Below are 18,673 nucleotides of genomic sequence, written 5' to 3' on the forward strand. Positions count from 1 at the left end.
CAGTAATCATGTACGGATGTGAGAGATGAACCATGAAGAAGGCTGAATGCTGATGAATTGATGCTTTCAAATTGTGGTGCTGGAGAAGACTCATGAGAGTCCCTTGGACTGCAAGTCAATTCTAAAGGAAATCAGCCCTGAATATTCATTGGAAGGACTGATGCTGAAACTGAAGTTCCAATATTTGGCCACCTGATGAGAAGAGCCGACTCACTGGAAAAGATCCTGATGTTGGGAAAGATTGAGGGCAGGAGGAGAAGGGGGCAGCAGAGGATGAGATGGTTAGATACCATCACTGACTCAATGGACTTGAATTTGAGCAACTCCGGGAGATAGTGAAGGATGGGGAAGTCTGACGTGCTACAGTCCATGGGGTCACAAAGAGTTGGACACGACTTAGCGACTGAACAACAACAAGGACTGGTTATCCCTGAAAAGTCAGTCTTATGGAAAGTTGGGTGGACCAAAGGGACCCCGTGCTAGTTCCCCTGCTTTAAAGGGCCCCAAAGAGTCAGACACGACTCAATGACTAAACAACAACAAAATCTACTCTATTCACTCCAGTATAAAAACCAGAAGGTAAAGATTGCAGTGAGAAATCTGATCTGAAATCATCTAAAGCAAGTCAGGCAGATTAACCTCTGTCATAACAAAAGAGCCAGGGTCCCCAGCTCAACCTGTCACTTAGGGACCCAAAGTCTTCTGTCAGTCAGGAGAGAGGAGAAGAAAAGCTTTTGGAACTCCATGACATGGGTACTTCAAGCAACATGGTACCTGAACTTGTTAGTGGAGCCCTAAGTGAGTGAAGTGAGTGAAGTCGCTCAGTCGTGTCCTACTCTTTGCGACCCTGTGGACTGTAGCTCACCGGGCTCCTCTGTCCATGGGATTCTCCAGGCAAGAATACTGGAGTGGGTTGCCATTTCCTTCTCCAGGGGATCTTCCTGGCTTCCATTAGATTGAGAGAATAAAGAAATGTAAGGTTTGATAGGATTAAGGTGGTAGTTTGGATGAAAATTGGGATGTTTTAAACAGGTTTTGTTTGGAGAAATTGTGCCTCCTTTACCTGAATGTTTTATAAGAATGGATATTATGTCTGATTGGGAAACATCTCCCTTACCTAATATTGTAAAATTAACCCCTGTGGAGGAGGCTAACTTAGAGTTATAATTTAAAAAACTGGGATGAAGACCTAAATAGACATTTCTCCAAAGAAAACATACATGCCAATAAGCCAACAGGCCAACAGGGACAAGATAAAATGTTCAAAATCACTAATTATTAGAGAAATGCAAATCAAAATTACAATGAGGTTCCACCTCACACTGATCAGAATGGCCTTAATGAAAAAGTCTACAAATAATACATGCTGGGGAGGGTGTGGAGAAAAGAGAACCCTCCAACACTGTTGGTGGGAATGTAAATTGGTGCAGTTACTATGGAAAACAGTAAGGAGGTTCCTCAAAAAACTAAAAATAGAGTTGTCATATGATCCAGCAATCCCACTCCTGGGCATATATCCAGACGAAACTCAAAAAGATACGTGTGGCCCAGTGTTCACTGCAGCACTATCTACAACAGCCAAGATACTGAAGCAACCTAAATATCCACTGACTGATGAATGCATAAAGATGCGGTATATATATACAATGCAATACTTATTATTATTGTGTAGTTGCTAAGCCTTGTCCAACTCTTTTACAACCTTATGGACTATAGCCTGCCAGACTCCTCTGTCCCTGGGATTTCCCAGGCAAGAACACTGTAGTGGGCTGCCATTTCCTTCTCCAGGGAATCCTCCCCACCCAGGAATCGAACCCACGTCTCCCGCAAGGGCAGGCAGATTCTTTACCACTAAGTCACCAGCCTCAGACATAAAACAGAATGAAATAATGCCATTTGAGGTAACATGGATAGACCTAGAGACTGTCATACTAAGTGAAGTAAGTCAGATAGAAAAAGACAAATATCATATGACATCACTTATACATGGAATCTAACATGTGACACAAATAAACTTATTTATGAAATGGAAACAGACTCATCGACTTAGAAAACAAACTTATAGGTTACCAAAGGGGAAAGGAGCTGAGAGAGAAATCAATTAGGAATTTGGGATTAGCAGATACAAACTACTATATATAAAATAGATAAACATCAAAGTCATAAAGAACTATATTCAATATCTTGTATAAATCATAATGGAAAAGAACATGAAAAATAGTCTATATTTATATATATATATGCAAAACTGAATACCAGAATACCAGACCATCTTACCTGTCTCCTGAGAAACCTGTATGTGGGTCAAGAAGCAACAGTTAGAACCCTGTATGGAATAACTGATTGGTTCAGGATTGAGAAAGGACTTCAACAGGGCTGTCTGCTGTCACCCGTTTGTTTAATCTATACGCTGAGCACATCATGAGAAATGCCAGGCTAGATAAGTTAAAAGCTGGAATCAAGATGGGTGGGAGCAACATCAACAACCTCAGATATGCAGATGATACCACTCTAATGGCAGAAAGTGAAGAGGAACCAAAGAGCCTCTTGATGAGGGTGAAGGAGGAGCATGAAAGAGCCAGCTTAAAACTAAATATTAAAAAAACTAAGATAATAGTATCCAGCCCCATTACTTCATGCAAATAGAGGGGGAAAAGATGGAAGTAGTGACGAATGTCCCCTTCTTAGGCTCTAAAATCACTGAGGATGGTGACTGCAGCCATGAAATCAGAAGGCATTAGCTTCTTGACAAGAAAGCTATGACAAACCTAGACAGTCTTTACTCTGCTGACAAAGGTCCGTATTGTCAAGCCTATGATCTTCCCAGTAGTCATGTACAGTTGTGAGAGCTGGACCGTAAAGAAGGTGGAGTACCAAAGAATTGATGCCTTTGAACCGTGGTGCTGGAGAAGACTCCTGAGAGTCCCATGGACAGCAAGATCAAACCAGTTAATCTTAAGGGAAATCAACCCTGAATACTTATTGGAAGGACTGATGCTGAAGCTGAAACTCCAGCACTTTGGTCATCTGATGCGATTTACAGCAGACTCATTGGAAAAGTCCCTAATGCTGGGAAAGATTCAGGGCAGAAGGAGAAGAGGGCGTCAGAGGACGAGATGGCTGGATGGCATCACCAATACAATGCACATGAACTTAGGCAAACTTCGGGAGATGGTGAGGGACAGAGAGGCCTAACGTGCTGCAGTCCATGGAGTTGCAGAGTCGGATATGACTGGGTGACTGAACAACAACATGTACACCTGAATCACTTTGCTGTATACCAGCAACTAACAGAACATTGTAAATCAACTATACTTCAATTTGTTTAAAAAAACGAATAAAAGGGTTGATGGATTAAGGTGAAAGTTTGGAGGAAAACTGGTATGTCCTAAGTGATTGCATCTCTTTTACCTGGATGTATTATGGGAACGGTTGCTGTGTCTGACCAGGGAACTCTTTCGTAGAACAGGAGGCATGCAAATCTATCCCTCAAGTAATATTAATTGGACATACTAAATGAGGATGAATAAGATTGCCCAAGTCCACTCAGGGTAGAAGAGAAGCTGGAGCACTGGCATGGACAAATTCTATGCAATAGTTCTATGTGGAGCACAGATTGGGGCTTATGGCAAAAACCTGGGAGTGCTTCCTAGTGACAACTATGGCGATGACAGAAAAGAGAATTTCTACTTGAGGGGAAAGTAGTAGGCTTATATCAGACATTAACTGAAACTGCCCCAATGACTGCAGGACAAACAATAATCTCAATATCTGAAATACCCATGGTATCTTAGATGGTATCAGAAAAATGTTCTAATGAGGAGGGCAATGCCCAGAAGAGTGCCACAAGGAAATGGAAATGGCTTACACAGGATTATGCTACAAGAGAATGTAAGCTGGAGATATAAGCAGGGAGCCTCTTTTCTATTAGGACTGACTTTGGAACTGTGTAAGGAGCTGCCGGATTCTATCATCACTTGGACAGTGCCCTATAAACTGCTCTCTTTTTTTAAGCTTTTTATTTTTTATTGGGGTATAGCCAATTAACAATGTTGTGATAGTTTCAGGTGGACAGTGAAGGGACTCAGTCATAGATATACGTGTATCCATCCTCCCCAAACTCCCCTCCCATCCAACCTGCCCCATAACATTGAGCAGAGTTCCATGTGCTATACAGTAGATCCCTGTTGGTTATCCATTTTAAATATAACAGAGTATACATGTCCATCCCAAACTATCCCTTCCCAGCATTCTCTCCCTGCCCCAACCCCAGCAACCATGAATTTGTTCTCTATGTCTGTGAGTCTCTTTCCCCTATAAACAGTTCTTGTGTTCAGTTGCTCAGTTGTGTCTGACTCTTTGTGGCCCCTGCCAGGCTCTTCTGTTCAAGGAATTTTCCAGGCAAGAATACTGGAGTGGGTTGCCAATATCTACTCCAGGAGATGTTCCAGACCCAGGGATTGAACTCAAGTCTCTTACGTCTCCTGTATCGTAAGATTCTTTACCACTGGCACCACTTGGGAAGCCCAAACACCTCTTGACTGACCAACAAAGGTCTGCTTGATGTATGGATGGCAGTCCAAGGTAAATAGCCGATATCCTATTTGAAAGACCTTCTTCAATCCGAAGATTGAAGAAGGTAAAAACAATTCAGTTTGGTGGGATTAATTACACGCTGCTTTCCTAGCAGTGATGGAAGAATCGAACAATAATGAAAGCCTCTATGTTTTGGTTTTTACCTGACTAATGTGTGATGGTCAATGACCTGGCCATATTGATAGGCAGAAGGCAATAGAAATCTGGCCTATTAAAGGGATGCCCACATGGAGTAGAACCCTGCAGAAATCACTATGGAAACTGGAGAGTACATTAAAGTAGGACAGGTTGATGTTCAACAAAAGAACCCCCTTCTAGACTAGATGATGATCAGTCATCCATGGATACTGTGGTTGGATACCGTGGTATATTAGCTTGAGATGGCAACCTGGGTCCACGAAATGAGTAGACATTTGGGGACCAAAGTAGTGCAGAGGGCTGAATCTGGACATATTCCTTTTGCACTCTTTGAGGCTCAAAATGCCAACAAGAACTGTTCAGTATGCCAACAAGAGAAACAGAGGCTGCAGATGGCTATGGGGGGATTCCTCAGGGGGAAGACCCCATGCATAGGTGGTAAGTGGATTATACTGAACCAATGTCAGTAGCCCCAGTAGGGCTACAAATGGGTTTTGACAGAATAGACATTGACTCTCTACTGAGTTTTGCTTACCTGGTGATAGATGCAGAGTCCAAGTACTATAAAAGAATTGGAATAGAAGATATTGAACACATTTGGATCATCAAATCACATTTTATCAGAGAAAGGAACACACTTTACAGCTTATAATGCCAAATAATGAATAGTCAGAGAGATTCTTCTCAGAATAAGTTTCATAGAAAATTGGAACAAGCATTTGAAATACTCCTTGTTTAAAACAGGGGGAGATGGAGGCATGAAGGGTTGGTTAACATGTTTTCAAGAGTGAAAAAAAAAGAAGATACAATCTGTTTGTAGGATATATATTAAATTTTAAGTTGACCTTAAAATGCATTCCAATATACATCAGGTACAGACAAATACTGTTTGAGTCCATCTACACAAGACACCTAGAATAGTCAAATTCATGGAGTCAGATAGTACACTGGGAGACAGAAGGGGCTGGGGGGTAGAGGATGGGGAGAGGGAACGGGGAGTTAGTATTTAATGGGGACAGAGTCTCAATTTAGGAAGGTAAAAAATTCAGGAGATGGATGATGGTGAGAGTTGCACAATAACGTGAATGCACTTGTTGCCACTAAACTGTATTAAATATGGTTAAAATAGTATGTTTTATATTATGTGACTTTTACCATAACAAAAAAATTTTAATAGATTAAAACATTAAAAAAAAAAGATACAACATAATAGGGCTAAGGCAGCGTTGTTCCCACTAGAGGGATTCCTCTGTTTTTCTGGGGAAGAGAGGGTGGTGAGAGGCTGCTGGTATGATTATGCAATTTTTTTCACGAAAGGAAGATGATGGTCTGACCATATGATTCTTTCCAAGGAGAGAGGACACTGGTATGATAAATATACTTTTTGTTTTCTTCTCCATATACCTCAACTTTCTCTTTCCAATCTGATGCCCTGTGGTCACAGGACCTGGGATGCAACTACAAGTGCCAGAAACAGGGATGATTCCTAGGCAAGAAATTGTAACTATAGTTTTACACCTTTATGTCAGAATTCCTAAAGGCCTGGCAGGGCAGGTAGTGCCTTCATTCTATTTGACAAAATCAAGGTTAACACTTGAAAGTAGCTATTGCCTGGTAGTAAAAAAAAAATAGCCCAGTGGTTATGTAGCTAAGTAATTCTACCCTATATGAATAGAAATGAACTGAAGGGGAAGCACTTACTACACTAGTATGTTGCCTGAAATCTGGAACAGTACAGTTGCTAAATCTAAAGTTCCTTCCAAATGTGGAAAAGTTTAGGTATAAATAAATGGAGAGGAGGAATAGTAGTTCAGGGTAACGGAATGAATCAATGGGCTATGCAAATGAAGGAAATCTAATATCATATTACAATCTCAACAGAGGCTCAGAGCAAGGGAATAATACTGTCTTTTAGCTCAATTATGGGCTTCCCGGGTGGCTCAGAAGGTAAAGAATCCACCTGCAATGCGAGAGAGCTGGGTTCAATCCCTGGTTTGGGAAGATCCTCTAGAGAAGGTACTCATTCTGGTATTCTAGCCTGGAGAATTCCATGGACAGGGGAGCCTGGCAGGCTACAGACTGTGGGGTCACAAAGAGTCAGATGCAACTGAGCAACTTTCACTTTAGCTCAATTACACCAAATGCTTGAAAAGATGAAACCATGTATTGCTGAGACTGCTTGTGCCTTTGTAACTTGACAAGATCAAATAGAAGCACACAAATCTGAGTGGTCTCACCCCTGAAGACATTTTCATATGATATGATGACGGACTAGACTAATTAATGACTGAATGTGACTCTAGTGAAGTACCAGTATCTTTTTGACTTATATGATGCTTTTGCTGTAAGAGATTAGTGGTCAGAGACAAAATATACATTTGGTCTTTGTCCCAGGTTCCTGGTATGAAGTTCCTAGTTCAGTTAAGTCACTCAGTCGTGTCTGTCTCTTTGCGATCCATGGACTGCAGCACACCAGGCCTCCCTGTCCATCAGCTACTCCCAGAGTTTACTCAAACTCATGTCCATTGAGTCAGTGATGCCATCCAACCATCTCATCCTCTGTTGTCCCCTTCTCCTCCTGGCTTCAATCTTTCCCAGCATCAGGGTCTTTTCAGATGAGTCAGTTCTTCCCATCAGGTGGCCAAAGTATTGGAATTTCAGCTTCAGCATCAGTCCTTCTAATAAATATTCAGGACTGATTTCCTTTAGGATGGGTTGGTTGGATCTCCTAGCTGTCCAAGGGACTCTCAAGAGTCTTCTCCAACACCACAGTTCAAAAGCATCAATTCCTTGGTGCTCAACTTTCTTTATAGTCCAACTCTCACATCCGTACATGACTACTGGAAAACCATAACTTTGACCAAATGGACCTTTGTTGGCAAAGTAATGTCTCTGCTTTTTAATAGGCAGTCTAGGCAGTCATAACTTTTCTTCCAAGGAGCAAACGTCTTTTAATTTCATGGCTGCAATCACCATCTGCAGTGATTTTGGAGCCCCCCCCAAATAAATTCTCACTGTTTCCATTGTTTCCCCATCTATTTGAAGTTCCTAAAACCCTTGGAATTCCCTGAGTGATAAGAGTGTCTTTTGTTATTCATAACAAGCCCCTTTCAATAACACCTGAGTTTATGTTACTGAAGTAACTTAGGTTGCAGTCCCTAAATAGCCTAAGGATGGGTTGGTCACCCGAAGCATCAAGTGATTAGAGGACTGGAACTTTCAGTGTCACCCACCAACCTCCAGGAAGGGAACTGGAGATTGAGCTCTATAATACTTTTGAACTGTAAGATTCAGAGAGTGTTTGGTGATGACATCAAGCTGCTGAGAGGGCGGTTTGCCCAGAGAGGGCATGGAAGTTTTGGACTCCCCATCCCATAACTTGCCCTATGTACCTCTTCCATTTGGCTATTCCTGAGTTGTGTTCTTTATGATAAACCAGTAATAGTATGTAAAGTGTTTTCCTAAATTCTGTGAGTCATTCAAGCAAAGGATCAAACCTGAAGGGAGGGTGGTGTGGGAAATCCTAAATCTGTAGTCAAGTTGGACAGAAGGGCAGGTAACGTGGGGACCTGGAACTTTCAACTGAAGTCTGAGTGAGGGCAGTCTTGTGGGACTGAGTTCTATGAGTTCTGTAATAATTCTAGAAATTAGCATAAGAATTGAATTGAATTGTTGGCTGCCCAGTTGGTATCTAGAGAACTGGTAGAAAACATCCTAGACAAACTTTCTATCATGAGCATGTATTACTTTAATAATAGAAAAGGGCAAAATAAACATGTTATTTTAAAAAATGAAATATGAAGACAACCAACAGAATGGGAAAAAATATTTGCAAAGTGACCAGCAAGAGATTAATCTCCAAAATATACAAATAGCTCATGCAGCTCAATATCAAAAAAGCAACCAACTGAATCAAAATAAGGGCTAAAGATCTAAATAGACACTTCTCCAAAGAAGACATACAGATGATCAAAAAAGCAACTGAAGAGATGTTCAACATCACTGATTATTAGAGAAACGCAAATCAAAACTACAATAAGGTAGCACCTCACACTGGTCAGAATGGCCATCATCAAAAAACCTACAAACAATAAATGCTAGAGAGAGTGTGGAAAAAAGGGATACCTCTTATGCTATTGGTGGGAATATAAATTGTTATAGTCACTATGGAAAAGAGTATGGAAGTTCCTCAAAAAAACAAATAATATAGTTACCATTTGATATAGCAATCTCATTCCTGGGCATATACTCAGAGAAAACCATAAATTGTAAAGATACATGAAACCCAATGTTCATTGCGGCACTATTTACAATAGTCAGGACATGGAAGCAAGCTAAATGACCATCACAGATGAATGAATAAAGAAGATATGGTGCATATATACAACGGAATATTACTCAGCCATAAAAAGGAATGAAATAATGCTATTTGCAACGACATGGATGGACCTAGAGATTGTCATAGTGACTGAAATAAGTCAGACACAAAGACAAATATTATATGATATCACTTATATGTAGAATCTTTAAAAATGTTACAAATTAATTTATTTACAAATCAGAAATAGAGTCACAAACATAGAAAACAAACTTACGGTTACTAAGGGGGAAGGAGGGGAGGGATAAATTGGGAGATTGAGATTTACATATGCACACTACTATATATAAAATAGATAACTAATAGGAACCTACTGTTATCACAGGGAACTCTACTAAATACTCTGTAATGACTTATATGGGAAAAGAATCTAAAAGAGTAGATATATATTTATATTTAACTGATTCACTTTGCTGTACAGTAGAAACTAACATTTGGCACCCCACTTCTGTACTCTTGCCTGGAAAATCCCATGGACAGAGGAGCCTGGAAGGCTGCAGTCCACGGGGTCACTAAGAGTTGGACACAATTGAGCGACTTCCCTTTCACTTTTCACTTTCATGTTCTGGAGAGGAAACGGCAACCCATTCCAGTGTTCTTGCCTGGAGAATCCCAGGGACGGGGGAGCCTGGTGGGCTGCCATCTGTGGGGTCACACAGAGTCGGACACGACTGCAGCAACTTAGCAGCAGCAGCAGCAGAAACTAACACAACATTGTAAATTAACTATACCCTAATAAAAGTATTTTTCTTTTTTTTAAATTTATTTTAATTGGAGGCTAATTACTTTACAATATTGTGGTGGTTTCTGCCATACATTCACATGAGTCAGCCATGGGTGTATATGTGTTTCCCGTCCTGACCCTCCCTCCCACCTCCCTCCCCATTTCATCCCTCAGGGTCATCCCAGTGCACCAGCCCTGAGCATTCTGTCTCATTCATCAAACCTGGACTGGCCATCCATTTCACATATGATAATATACATGTTTCAATGCTATTCTCTCAAATTATCCCACCCTCACCTTCTCCCACAGAGTCCAAAAGTCTGTTCTTTACATCTGTGTCTCTTTTGCTGTTATACCCCAATAAAAGTAATTAAAAAAAATTTTTAATGAAGTTATTATAGCTTGAACACTTAAATTCTCAAAATCTGCTGATATCCTACAGCAAATTATTAAATGCAAATATTTGTAAAGTGAATAAAACTGAATTCCTCCCAACTCAATCCACATATATAAGTTTTCCTGATTTCTTCTTCATACTGAGCCTCAATCGTCTCTTTAGTTCTGGTCTATACACTATGGCTCACCTCCTATGTCTTCATCCTCATTGGCTGGGCCTTCTGTACCATCCACATTTTCTGTTTCATGAGCTTTGGTTAAATCGTAGTCATTCAAAAGCTCTGAACCTTCTAGGAGATAAAAAGAATTTTAACTATAAAGTAACTTTAAAGGATTTTTATAACCCTGTATTAAGTAAGACTCCCATTTCAGCTTTATCCAATCCCTAAATGATAGACAATATCCTTTCACATACACCCAAGCAAGATATATGTGAAATTTTAGAAATATGCCCAAGGTTTATTTGCCTTTCAATTAGACATTGTTTTCTTGAATAGTTCTTTCACCTTAAATTCCATTCAAGTTCCTTCTGGATAGAAATTCTCTCTCCTTTAGTGTATTTCAGGATATTCAGTAAGATGTTAAGACCAAGAATATTAACATATACTGATGAGAAATATTGAGCCTGAGACTACTGGCAAAACTCAATTTGGGAAAGATGCTTTCCTGAGAGGAAGCCTATAAGCTTCTGTATACCAAATTCTATTTTCCCTTTCTGTTCACATTATAAATATGATTTTGTAGAAAGCATATTGGCCCCCAAATTCTTTTATTTCTTCAAACATTTACTAAATGTTGACAAGGCTACAGATATGAATAGGTCATAATCCCTGTATTCAAAGAGCGGATAATTCACAGACGTAGATAAAACAAACCCACAAACACAATGCAAGATTTACCCAAGAGATAAGTCTAAAATGTAGACTCGGACAAGAGATTAAGGGAAATACAAAGTGCTATGGGAGTTCCTAAGTAAAAGGCAGTAGATATGATAAAAGCATGGTTAAATAAACAACAAACTTGCTAATAATTAAGTTTAACAAAGACACAATTTTTTACAATAAATATCGAAAATAATAAAAGTAAGGAAGAAGGCATGACATAGCTAGAATTTTTTCACATATAAGCATGGTAGCTTAATAAAAAAAATGATAACAAAAGAAATGAACAGAAAAGACCCACTTGCCATCAAACTCCTTCCCAATATTCAATAAAATATTTGCTGAGAACCTATTACATGCAACAAATAGTCAAAAACACGGAATCCTGCAGCACTAAGGAGCTGAAACAGGAGAGGTGAGAGAAACTCTGCAGTGGCTTCCTTTCTGCTGCAACCATGACTGAACACGTGGAACAGGACATTTTACTGGAATATAGGTGTAAATGGAAACATATCACATACGATACATGACTAAGAGGTCCTGAAAATGTAGTCGTCATGGATTCAGGTAAAGTTTCTCATTTCTGCATATCATATACTCTTAGACACTAAGACACTGCTCTAAACAATAGTTTTCTTTTCTCAAGCCTGAAATGATAGATTTACAGTGCACGTCTGAGAGAACAACTGATATGAGGTACATGTTCAATTAAAACATAAGGTTACAACTCAGAGTAAAATAAAGACACCTGTGTGGTAAATTTTGTAATATAACAAAAGCATTGATTCAAACAAAGTGAGTATATCAATAGAGAAAACACAGAATTTATTTTTAGGAAATAGATTATTTTAAGTATTTATAGTTTATTCTGGAGCAAGGGTCAGCAAACCATGGCCTAAGGCCAAATCGAGCCATGGCCTATTTTTACTAATATGTAGACCCAGGAAGTAGGAATGGTTTTACAGTTTTAAAGACTGTAAAAAATATAAAGAAGAATATACAACAGAGACCATATATGGCCCACAAAGTCTAAAATATTTACTCTCTGGCCCTTTACAAATAAAGTTTGCTGAGCACTGTTCCTGAGTGAAAAGCACAAGTTTCATAAGCTATGATATTGTTCAACAAAAGCTGTCTTAATTCAAATGAGTCAGCTGAAATATTTTTTAAAGAAAAAAAAAACAGTGAAAAAATAAAAAAACATTGGGTGGGGTGGTTTGGCTCTGTGATGTCAGATAACTTATACGATATAAACGGATGCATTATTATTGTATCCGGAAGACATAACTTCATTTTTTCCACAACACATTTCCATAGCATTTGTATTGCAATCAGAATATTCCTCTTCATTTGAACTATTCAGTAAAGGTATATTTTTAGAGAGGAAAGATCTGATGTTGTTACCTGTGGGCACAGACTGCTCTTGAGTGCTTTTCAGTTCCACATTTGGTTTTATATCTGAAACAAAAAGGATTATAAATATTAGCTTTTTAGAGTAATTTTTTTTCAGATTTGAGCCTTCTAAATTTAATAAGGATACCACTTTGGAAGATTTACTTGCTGATTTCCTCTCCAGAGCAGGACTATTATTACCTACATCCTTCCTAAAAAGTGTCTCAAGGAGAATAAAAAGAATCCATGCAGAAATTATATTTTAAAGAGATTAAGAGGAAAAAATTACTGTTCTATATTTATTCTGGTATTTTAATTTTTCCATAAAGACCCGAGTTCCTATCTGGTATTGTCATGTTTCAGTCTAAAGATCTTTCTTCAGCATATCTACTAGTGCAACTGTATGAATGACAACTTTTCTCAACTCCATTTATTTGGAAGTATCTTTATTTTGCCTTAAAATTTGAAAGATATTTTTACTTGACATAGAATTATGGACTGATAGTTTTCTTCTGTCACTTTAAAGATGGCATTCCACTATGTTCTTATCCTCTATTGTTATTGATGGGAAGAATATTTTCTATCATTGTTTTCCTTTATATATTCTTTTTCTCTGAATGCTTTCAAGATTTTCTCCTTAGTTTTTAGCAGTTTAACTACTATATGCCTAGGTGTGATTTTATTTGCATTTATCTCACATGGGTCCACCTAACTCCTTATCTGTAAAATTGTGTTTTTCACCAAACCTTGTAATTTTTCAGCTATTATTTCTTCAAATTCTTTTTCTCCTCCATTCTTTTGCCCTTTTTCTTCAAGGACTTCATCTACATGTGCATGTTAAATTTTTTCATATTCCTACATTTTCTTGAGGTCCTGTTCTTTTCCCCTTAAAGTTCTTTTCTCTGTTGCTCAGATTGAATACTTTCATTAATGAATCTTCAACTTCACTATCCTTTCTTCTGTCATCTTAATCTGTTATCAAGCCTATTCAGTGAGTTTTTTATTTCAGATACTGTAATTTTTAGTTCTAGAATTCTATTTTGATCTTTTTTACAGTCTCTCTCTGGAGTAGGAAATGGCAACCCACTCCAGTATTCTTGCCTGGAGAATCCCATGGACAGAGAAGCCTGGTGGGCTACAGTCCATGGAGTCACAAAAAGTCAGACACAATTGTGTGACTGAGCACACTACACATAGTCTCTCTGCTAGATTTCCTATTTGTTAATTAATTACAAGCACATTTTCCTTTGCATCTGAGTATAATTATTACACTTGTTTAAGAGTCTTATCCTCCAATTCTAATATCTATATCATTTTGGGGTTAGTCACCTATAATTTCTTTTTCTCTTGAGTATGGGTCACATTTTCCTGCTTATTCAAATAACCTAAAAATTCTGGATTGTACCCTGAAAATTATAAAGATATGTTACAAAATTTCTGGAGTTTGTTATGTTCCTTTGAAGGATATAGGAGATTTTCTTTGTTTATTTCACTTTTTAAAGCACGTAGTTAAACTCGCACTCTGTTTCATTGTGGTGGGAAGCATCTAGGGTAATCAATTGTCCCAGTACACCTGGGATTGAAGGTTTTCCAAGACTACAGAACTTTCACAGCCTCAGGAAAACTGGCACAAATTGGTCACTCTTGCAGAAGCATAAATTTCTGTTCAGTTACTTTCACCTCAGATGGACTGTTCAGGGTGTGAACCATACAAGTGTAGTTCAAGGATTAGCTTAAGATTTGGTCCAGCTAGAGCATTTACACACAAAAGACCCTCTCTACCCTCTCCACTCTAGGATTCCCCCTTTGCTCCTATGATTGCTTGTGATTGCTATGGTTTTTTAAGCCAGTAAAACTGTGGATTATCTATTCAAGTTTTGGTCACCCAGATGCTAAAACTGGGACCTGCCTTTGAGCAAAACAGCCTTAAAAACAGGTTGGTGTTGGTTATTTTCCAATTCCTGCAGGTAATAGATTTTTCATATTTTGTCCAGAATTATAATTGTTATCTGCTGGAAGGTTGGTTCACCGAGACCAACCTCCTCTACTACTAGAAATGGAAACTCTCCATTTGTTCCTTATTTCAATGGTGATCATATACCCATAACTGCTCCAGATACCACTGATTTCAAATAATCTACATTTCAGACGTATTTCAATTTTTGTTTTGAAAAATACAGTCACTGCACTCACATTCTATCTTAATATTAAAGTTTAACACACCACCCATTAGATGTTAGCAGCAAAGCCTAAGTGCAGGAAAAATGCAAATATTTTTTAAATAAGCAAGCATTAGTCAGTCAGTCAGTCATGGCCGACTCTTTATGACACCATGGACTGTAGCTCACTAGGCTCCTATGTCCATGGAATTCAGGCAAGAATACTGGAGTGGGTTGCCATTTCCTACTCCAGGGGATCTTTCTAGCCAAGGATTGAACCCAGGTTTCTTGCACTGCAGACAGATTCTTTACCATCTGAGCCACCAGGGAAGCCTTTTGTAAAATAAGCAAAGGGGCAGCCTAATATGCAGTGTTAAAACCCAAGATGGGTGAAAGAAACGTCCATACAAGGAATAGGGACAGGCCAGGGTAGACTGTTGGAAACCAACCAATATGAACAGTGTGCCTGTATGGGGTGCACATTTAGCATGAGATGAGGAGGGATTCTACATGAAGGGCAGACAGACTGGCAAGTCAGAGCCTAAGCAGGATGAGAAGGGCAGGAGAGTCACCTGGGCTGGGGTGATGAAGAACATATCCAAGTAACGGATGGCCTAGCATGAGGAGTCAGAGCCTGAGCATAAAGAAGAGGCCACCTATGCCGAGGGGTGCTCTCATTTCAGGGAGTAGACAGGGTTAGCAAGGCACCCACATAGGGACAGTGGGGGTGCCAAAGAGCCCAAATGGAGTGAGGAGAGTTTCTATGTTTGGGAGTATCCAAGGCAAAGTGTCAGAACTTGATTGGGTTGAAGAGGCAGCCACATATTAAGGGCAGCTTTGCACTGGGATGTGTGCTGTGCTTAGTTGCTCAGTTGTGTCTGACTCTTTGCGACCCCATGGACTGTAGCCCACCAGGCTCTTCTGTCCATGGGGATTCTCCAGGCAAGAATACTGGAGTGGATTGCCACGCCCTCCTCTAGAGGATCTTTCCAATCCAGGTCTTCTGCATTGTAGGTGGATTCTTTACTGTCTGAGCCACCAGAGAAGCCCAAGAACACTGGAATAGTTAGCCTATCCCTTCATCAGGGGATCTTCCCGACCGAGGAATCGAACCGGTTTCCTGCATTGCAGGTAAACTTTTTACCAGTTGAGCTATCTGGGAAGCCCATTAGACCCCAATAGTTGAAAAGGGTATCCACATAGATCAGTGCCTGCAGCACAGGATGTCAGAAACCAAATGAGGCAAGGTAAGAATCTTCCCTGGAGAGGAAGTGGCAGTGGCAGTGGATGACTGTTTATACAAAGGAGGACTGATTAAGTAAGAAAAATATAGTAAGGATAAGATACAGGTTTTTCTCTGTCAGAGAAGGGAGTTATAAATATGGAAACCTGTGGTCCTATATTGGAAATGGAAGTACTGGCAGGAACACGCGGCTTCAACTATATATAAATTGATACAAAATACAGATGGAAATATGTGTATATGTATGGTATAACACACATGGTCTCTAGCTCTGTCCACTGAGAGCCCCTGGGAGCAGTGACACCACAACAGCTTTCAGGACATGGATATTAACTTCTAAGCATCATTCTCAACTTATAGAAACCATATTCCTTGGAGAAAGGGCTGACTCCAGCACTGGGGGAGGGAGAGTACAGATGAGTCTGGAACATTTTGTTGTGCCACAAAGCAAGGAAGTGCTCACATAAACAAGAACATATATTAAAAGGATATGGAAATTATTTTGAAGGGATTCCCACTGGTCAAATCTGAGACAAGGAAGCATCAAAATTATAATGACAGTATTGGATTACAACCTATTAAAAAGCATAAATTCATGAGTCCATATTGACATTAGTAAGTAGTTGATAAATTTAAAGTCCAGTAACAAATGGAAAAATTTACACAGTTTCAAAATGCTTCTTCTCAAAATATTATTACAAAGATAAAAAGAGAAACTATATAGTGAAGAACCTTGTAGACACCACTGAACTGAGTAAAGTGATCATTATCAGTAACAGGACAAATGAAAATTATGTGTCCACTGATAATGAAAAGAACACAGCTTCACTTCTGTGATATACCTGCCAGACATGCACAATCTAAATCTAACCATGAGAAAACTAACTCTAATTGAGGGATAATTTACAAAATACCTGGTTTGTAATTCTCAAAAGTGTCAAAGTCATGACCGACTGAGGAACTATTCCAGACTGAAGGACAGGGAAGAGACGTGACAACTAAATGCATATGTGATTCTGAGCCAGATTCTCCTGAGGTGAAGGGCATTACAGAAGCTACTGGAGAAATCTGAGTGGGGTCTGGGATTAAATTGTAGTAATGTCTCAATGTTAATTTCCTGATTTTGATAGTTGTTTCCTGGTTATGTAGGAGAAGGTAGAACACACACTAAAGTAGTCAAGGCGGATAGGGCTTTATGTCAGCAACTTACTCTCAAAATTTCCGGAAAAAAAAATTAGTTTTTTGTACTGTATTGCAACTTTTCTGTAAGTTTGATAGTGGGAGTTTTTTTTTAAGCTTTTTTTTTTTTTTTTTTCAGCTAACTGTGAAACTTTTAACTGCACACTAAAGGGATTCTGAACCAAAAAAAAAAAGAAAGAAAAGTAGCTCAAAAGTTTCACACGAACAATCTTCATGTGAAAACACCTTTTAGTTATTACAGAACAAGATGGCTTTTGATTTGGTGAGCTAAAGAAAAAAGGTCCTAGTCCCCTGAGCCTTTTAAACTCTCTGACAGTGATATTTAAATAGCTCTTAATATTTTTTCAAGCAGCCTTTGTGTGGCATAAATAACACCAGAAGGAACTGAGTACAGTTTCCAAGGGAAAAAAGGAGACTTTACTATCTGAGTATTCAAAATTTGAAGGAGACATTTAAACCATCTAAGATTTCCCTGGAAGTCCAGTGGTTAAGACTCATGTTTCCACTGCAGGGGACACAGGTTCAATCCCTGATCAGGGAACTAAGATCCCACATGCTGTGGCACAGCCAAAAAGAAAAGAAAAGAAAACCATCTATAATCAGGCTATATGGATACTCTTCTTAGGTGCTAAAAAGTACTTAAAATACAGGAACAAAGCAGACTGAAGTGTATTTCCCCTTCTTGAATGCAAACATCTTTATAAAACTGTGAAGTCTAGTAGTGAATAGATGATAAAGGAATTCCCACCTGAAGACCAGAAACCTATATTTATAAGTGCAGCAAAAGTTTTACAGTTTTTAATGGATAATTTTGCAATTCCTTCATAGTTCAGTCCAAAAAAGACTTTCAAAAATTTCCATGGTGGGGTCCATTTGGGTATTTTTAATGTGTTGGCAGTCAACATAGCTTTAAACTATTTTCCAAACAAAAAAAAGTGCTCTAGAGAGCTAAGAAGGAAAGGTCCCTATACTTCTTTTGACAAAAAATTAATTCCCTTTACTGATATTAATATATACAGTACAAATGATGGAAGAATTCCAAAGTGGATTAATTCTGTTGAAATCTAATTCCTGTCAATTTTCTACCTCTTCTATTACTTGAATTGGGTAAAGCATGTTCCTGCCTCAGGACTTTTGCTTTTACTCATCCCTCTGACCAAAATGCTCTTCCCTCAGACAGCCACCTGCCCTACCTCCTTTCTTCATTCAGGTGTGTGCTCAAAAGTTACCTTATCAAACCAGCTTTACCTAACTACTCTATAATAAGAGGTCATTCTTCATCGCCACTTTTTTCTCTTACATTATAAAATTTTCTTCATACAATTTCTTCATTTTCACCACCTTACATATATTTATTCATTATAAAAAAATATTTATTTGTTTGGCTGTGCCAGCTCTTAGTTGTGACATGCAGAACCTTTGGTCTTCATTGCAGCATGCAGGATCTTTAGTTATGACATGTGAACTCTCAGTTGCGGCAGGTGGGATCTAGTTCCCTGACCAGGGATTGAAACCAGGCCCCCTGCATTGGGAGCACAGAGTCTTAGCCACTGGACCACCAGGGAA

The 18,673-nt window shown here is 39.0% G+C and overlaps 1 protein-coding gene across 1 annotated transcript in view; it reads right to left on the reverse strand.

Moving 5' to 3' along the window:
• Nucleotides 1-18,673, reverse strand: part of IKZF3 (IKAROS family zinc finger 3) — a 91,429-nt gene that overhangs the window by 56,881 nt on the left and 15,875 nt on the right. The window contains exons 2-3 of the mRNA XM_005693758.3: nucleotides 12,518-12,571; nucleotides 10,421-10,522 (exon numbers count right to left, since the gene is read on the reverse strand). Of these exons, the coding sequence (XP_005693815.2) occupies nucleotides 10,421-10,522; nucleotides 12,518-12,571 (156 nt within the window). The remainder of the gene's footprint in view (nucleotides 1-10,420; nucleotides 10,523-12,517; nucleotides 12,572-18,673) is intronic.

This window comes from Capra hircus, chromosome 19 (genome assembly GCF_001704415.2).
Source record: "Capra hircus breed San Clemente chromosome 19, ASM170441v1, whole genome shotgun sequence".
In the NCBI taxonomy this organism is placed as follows: domain Eukaryota; kingdom Metazoa; phylum Chordata; class Mammalia; order Artiodactyla; family Bovidae; genus Capra; species Capra hircus.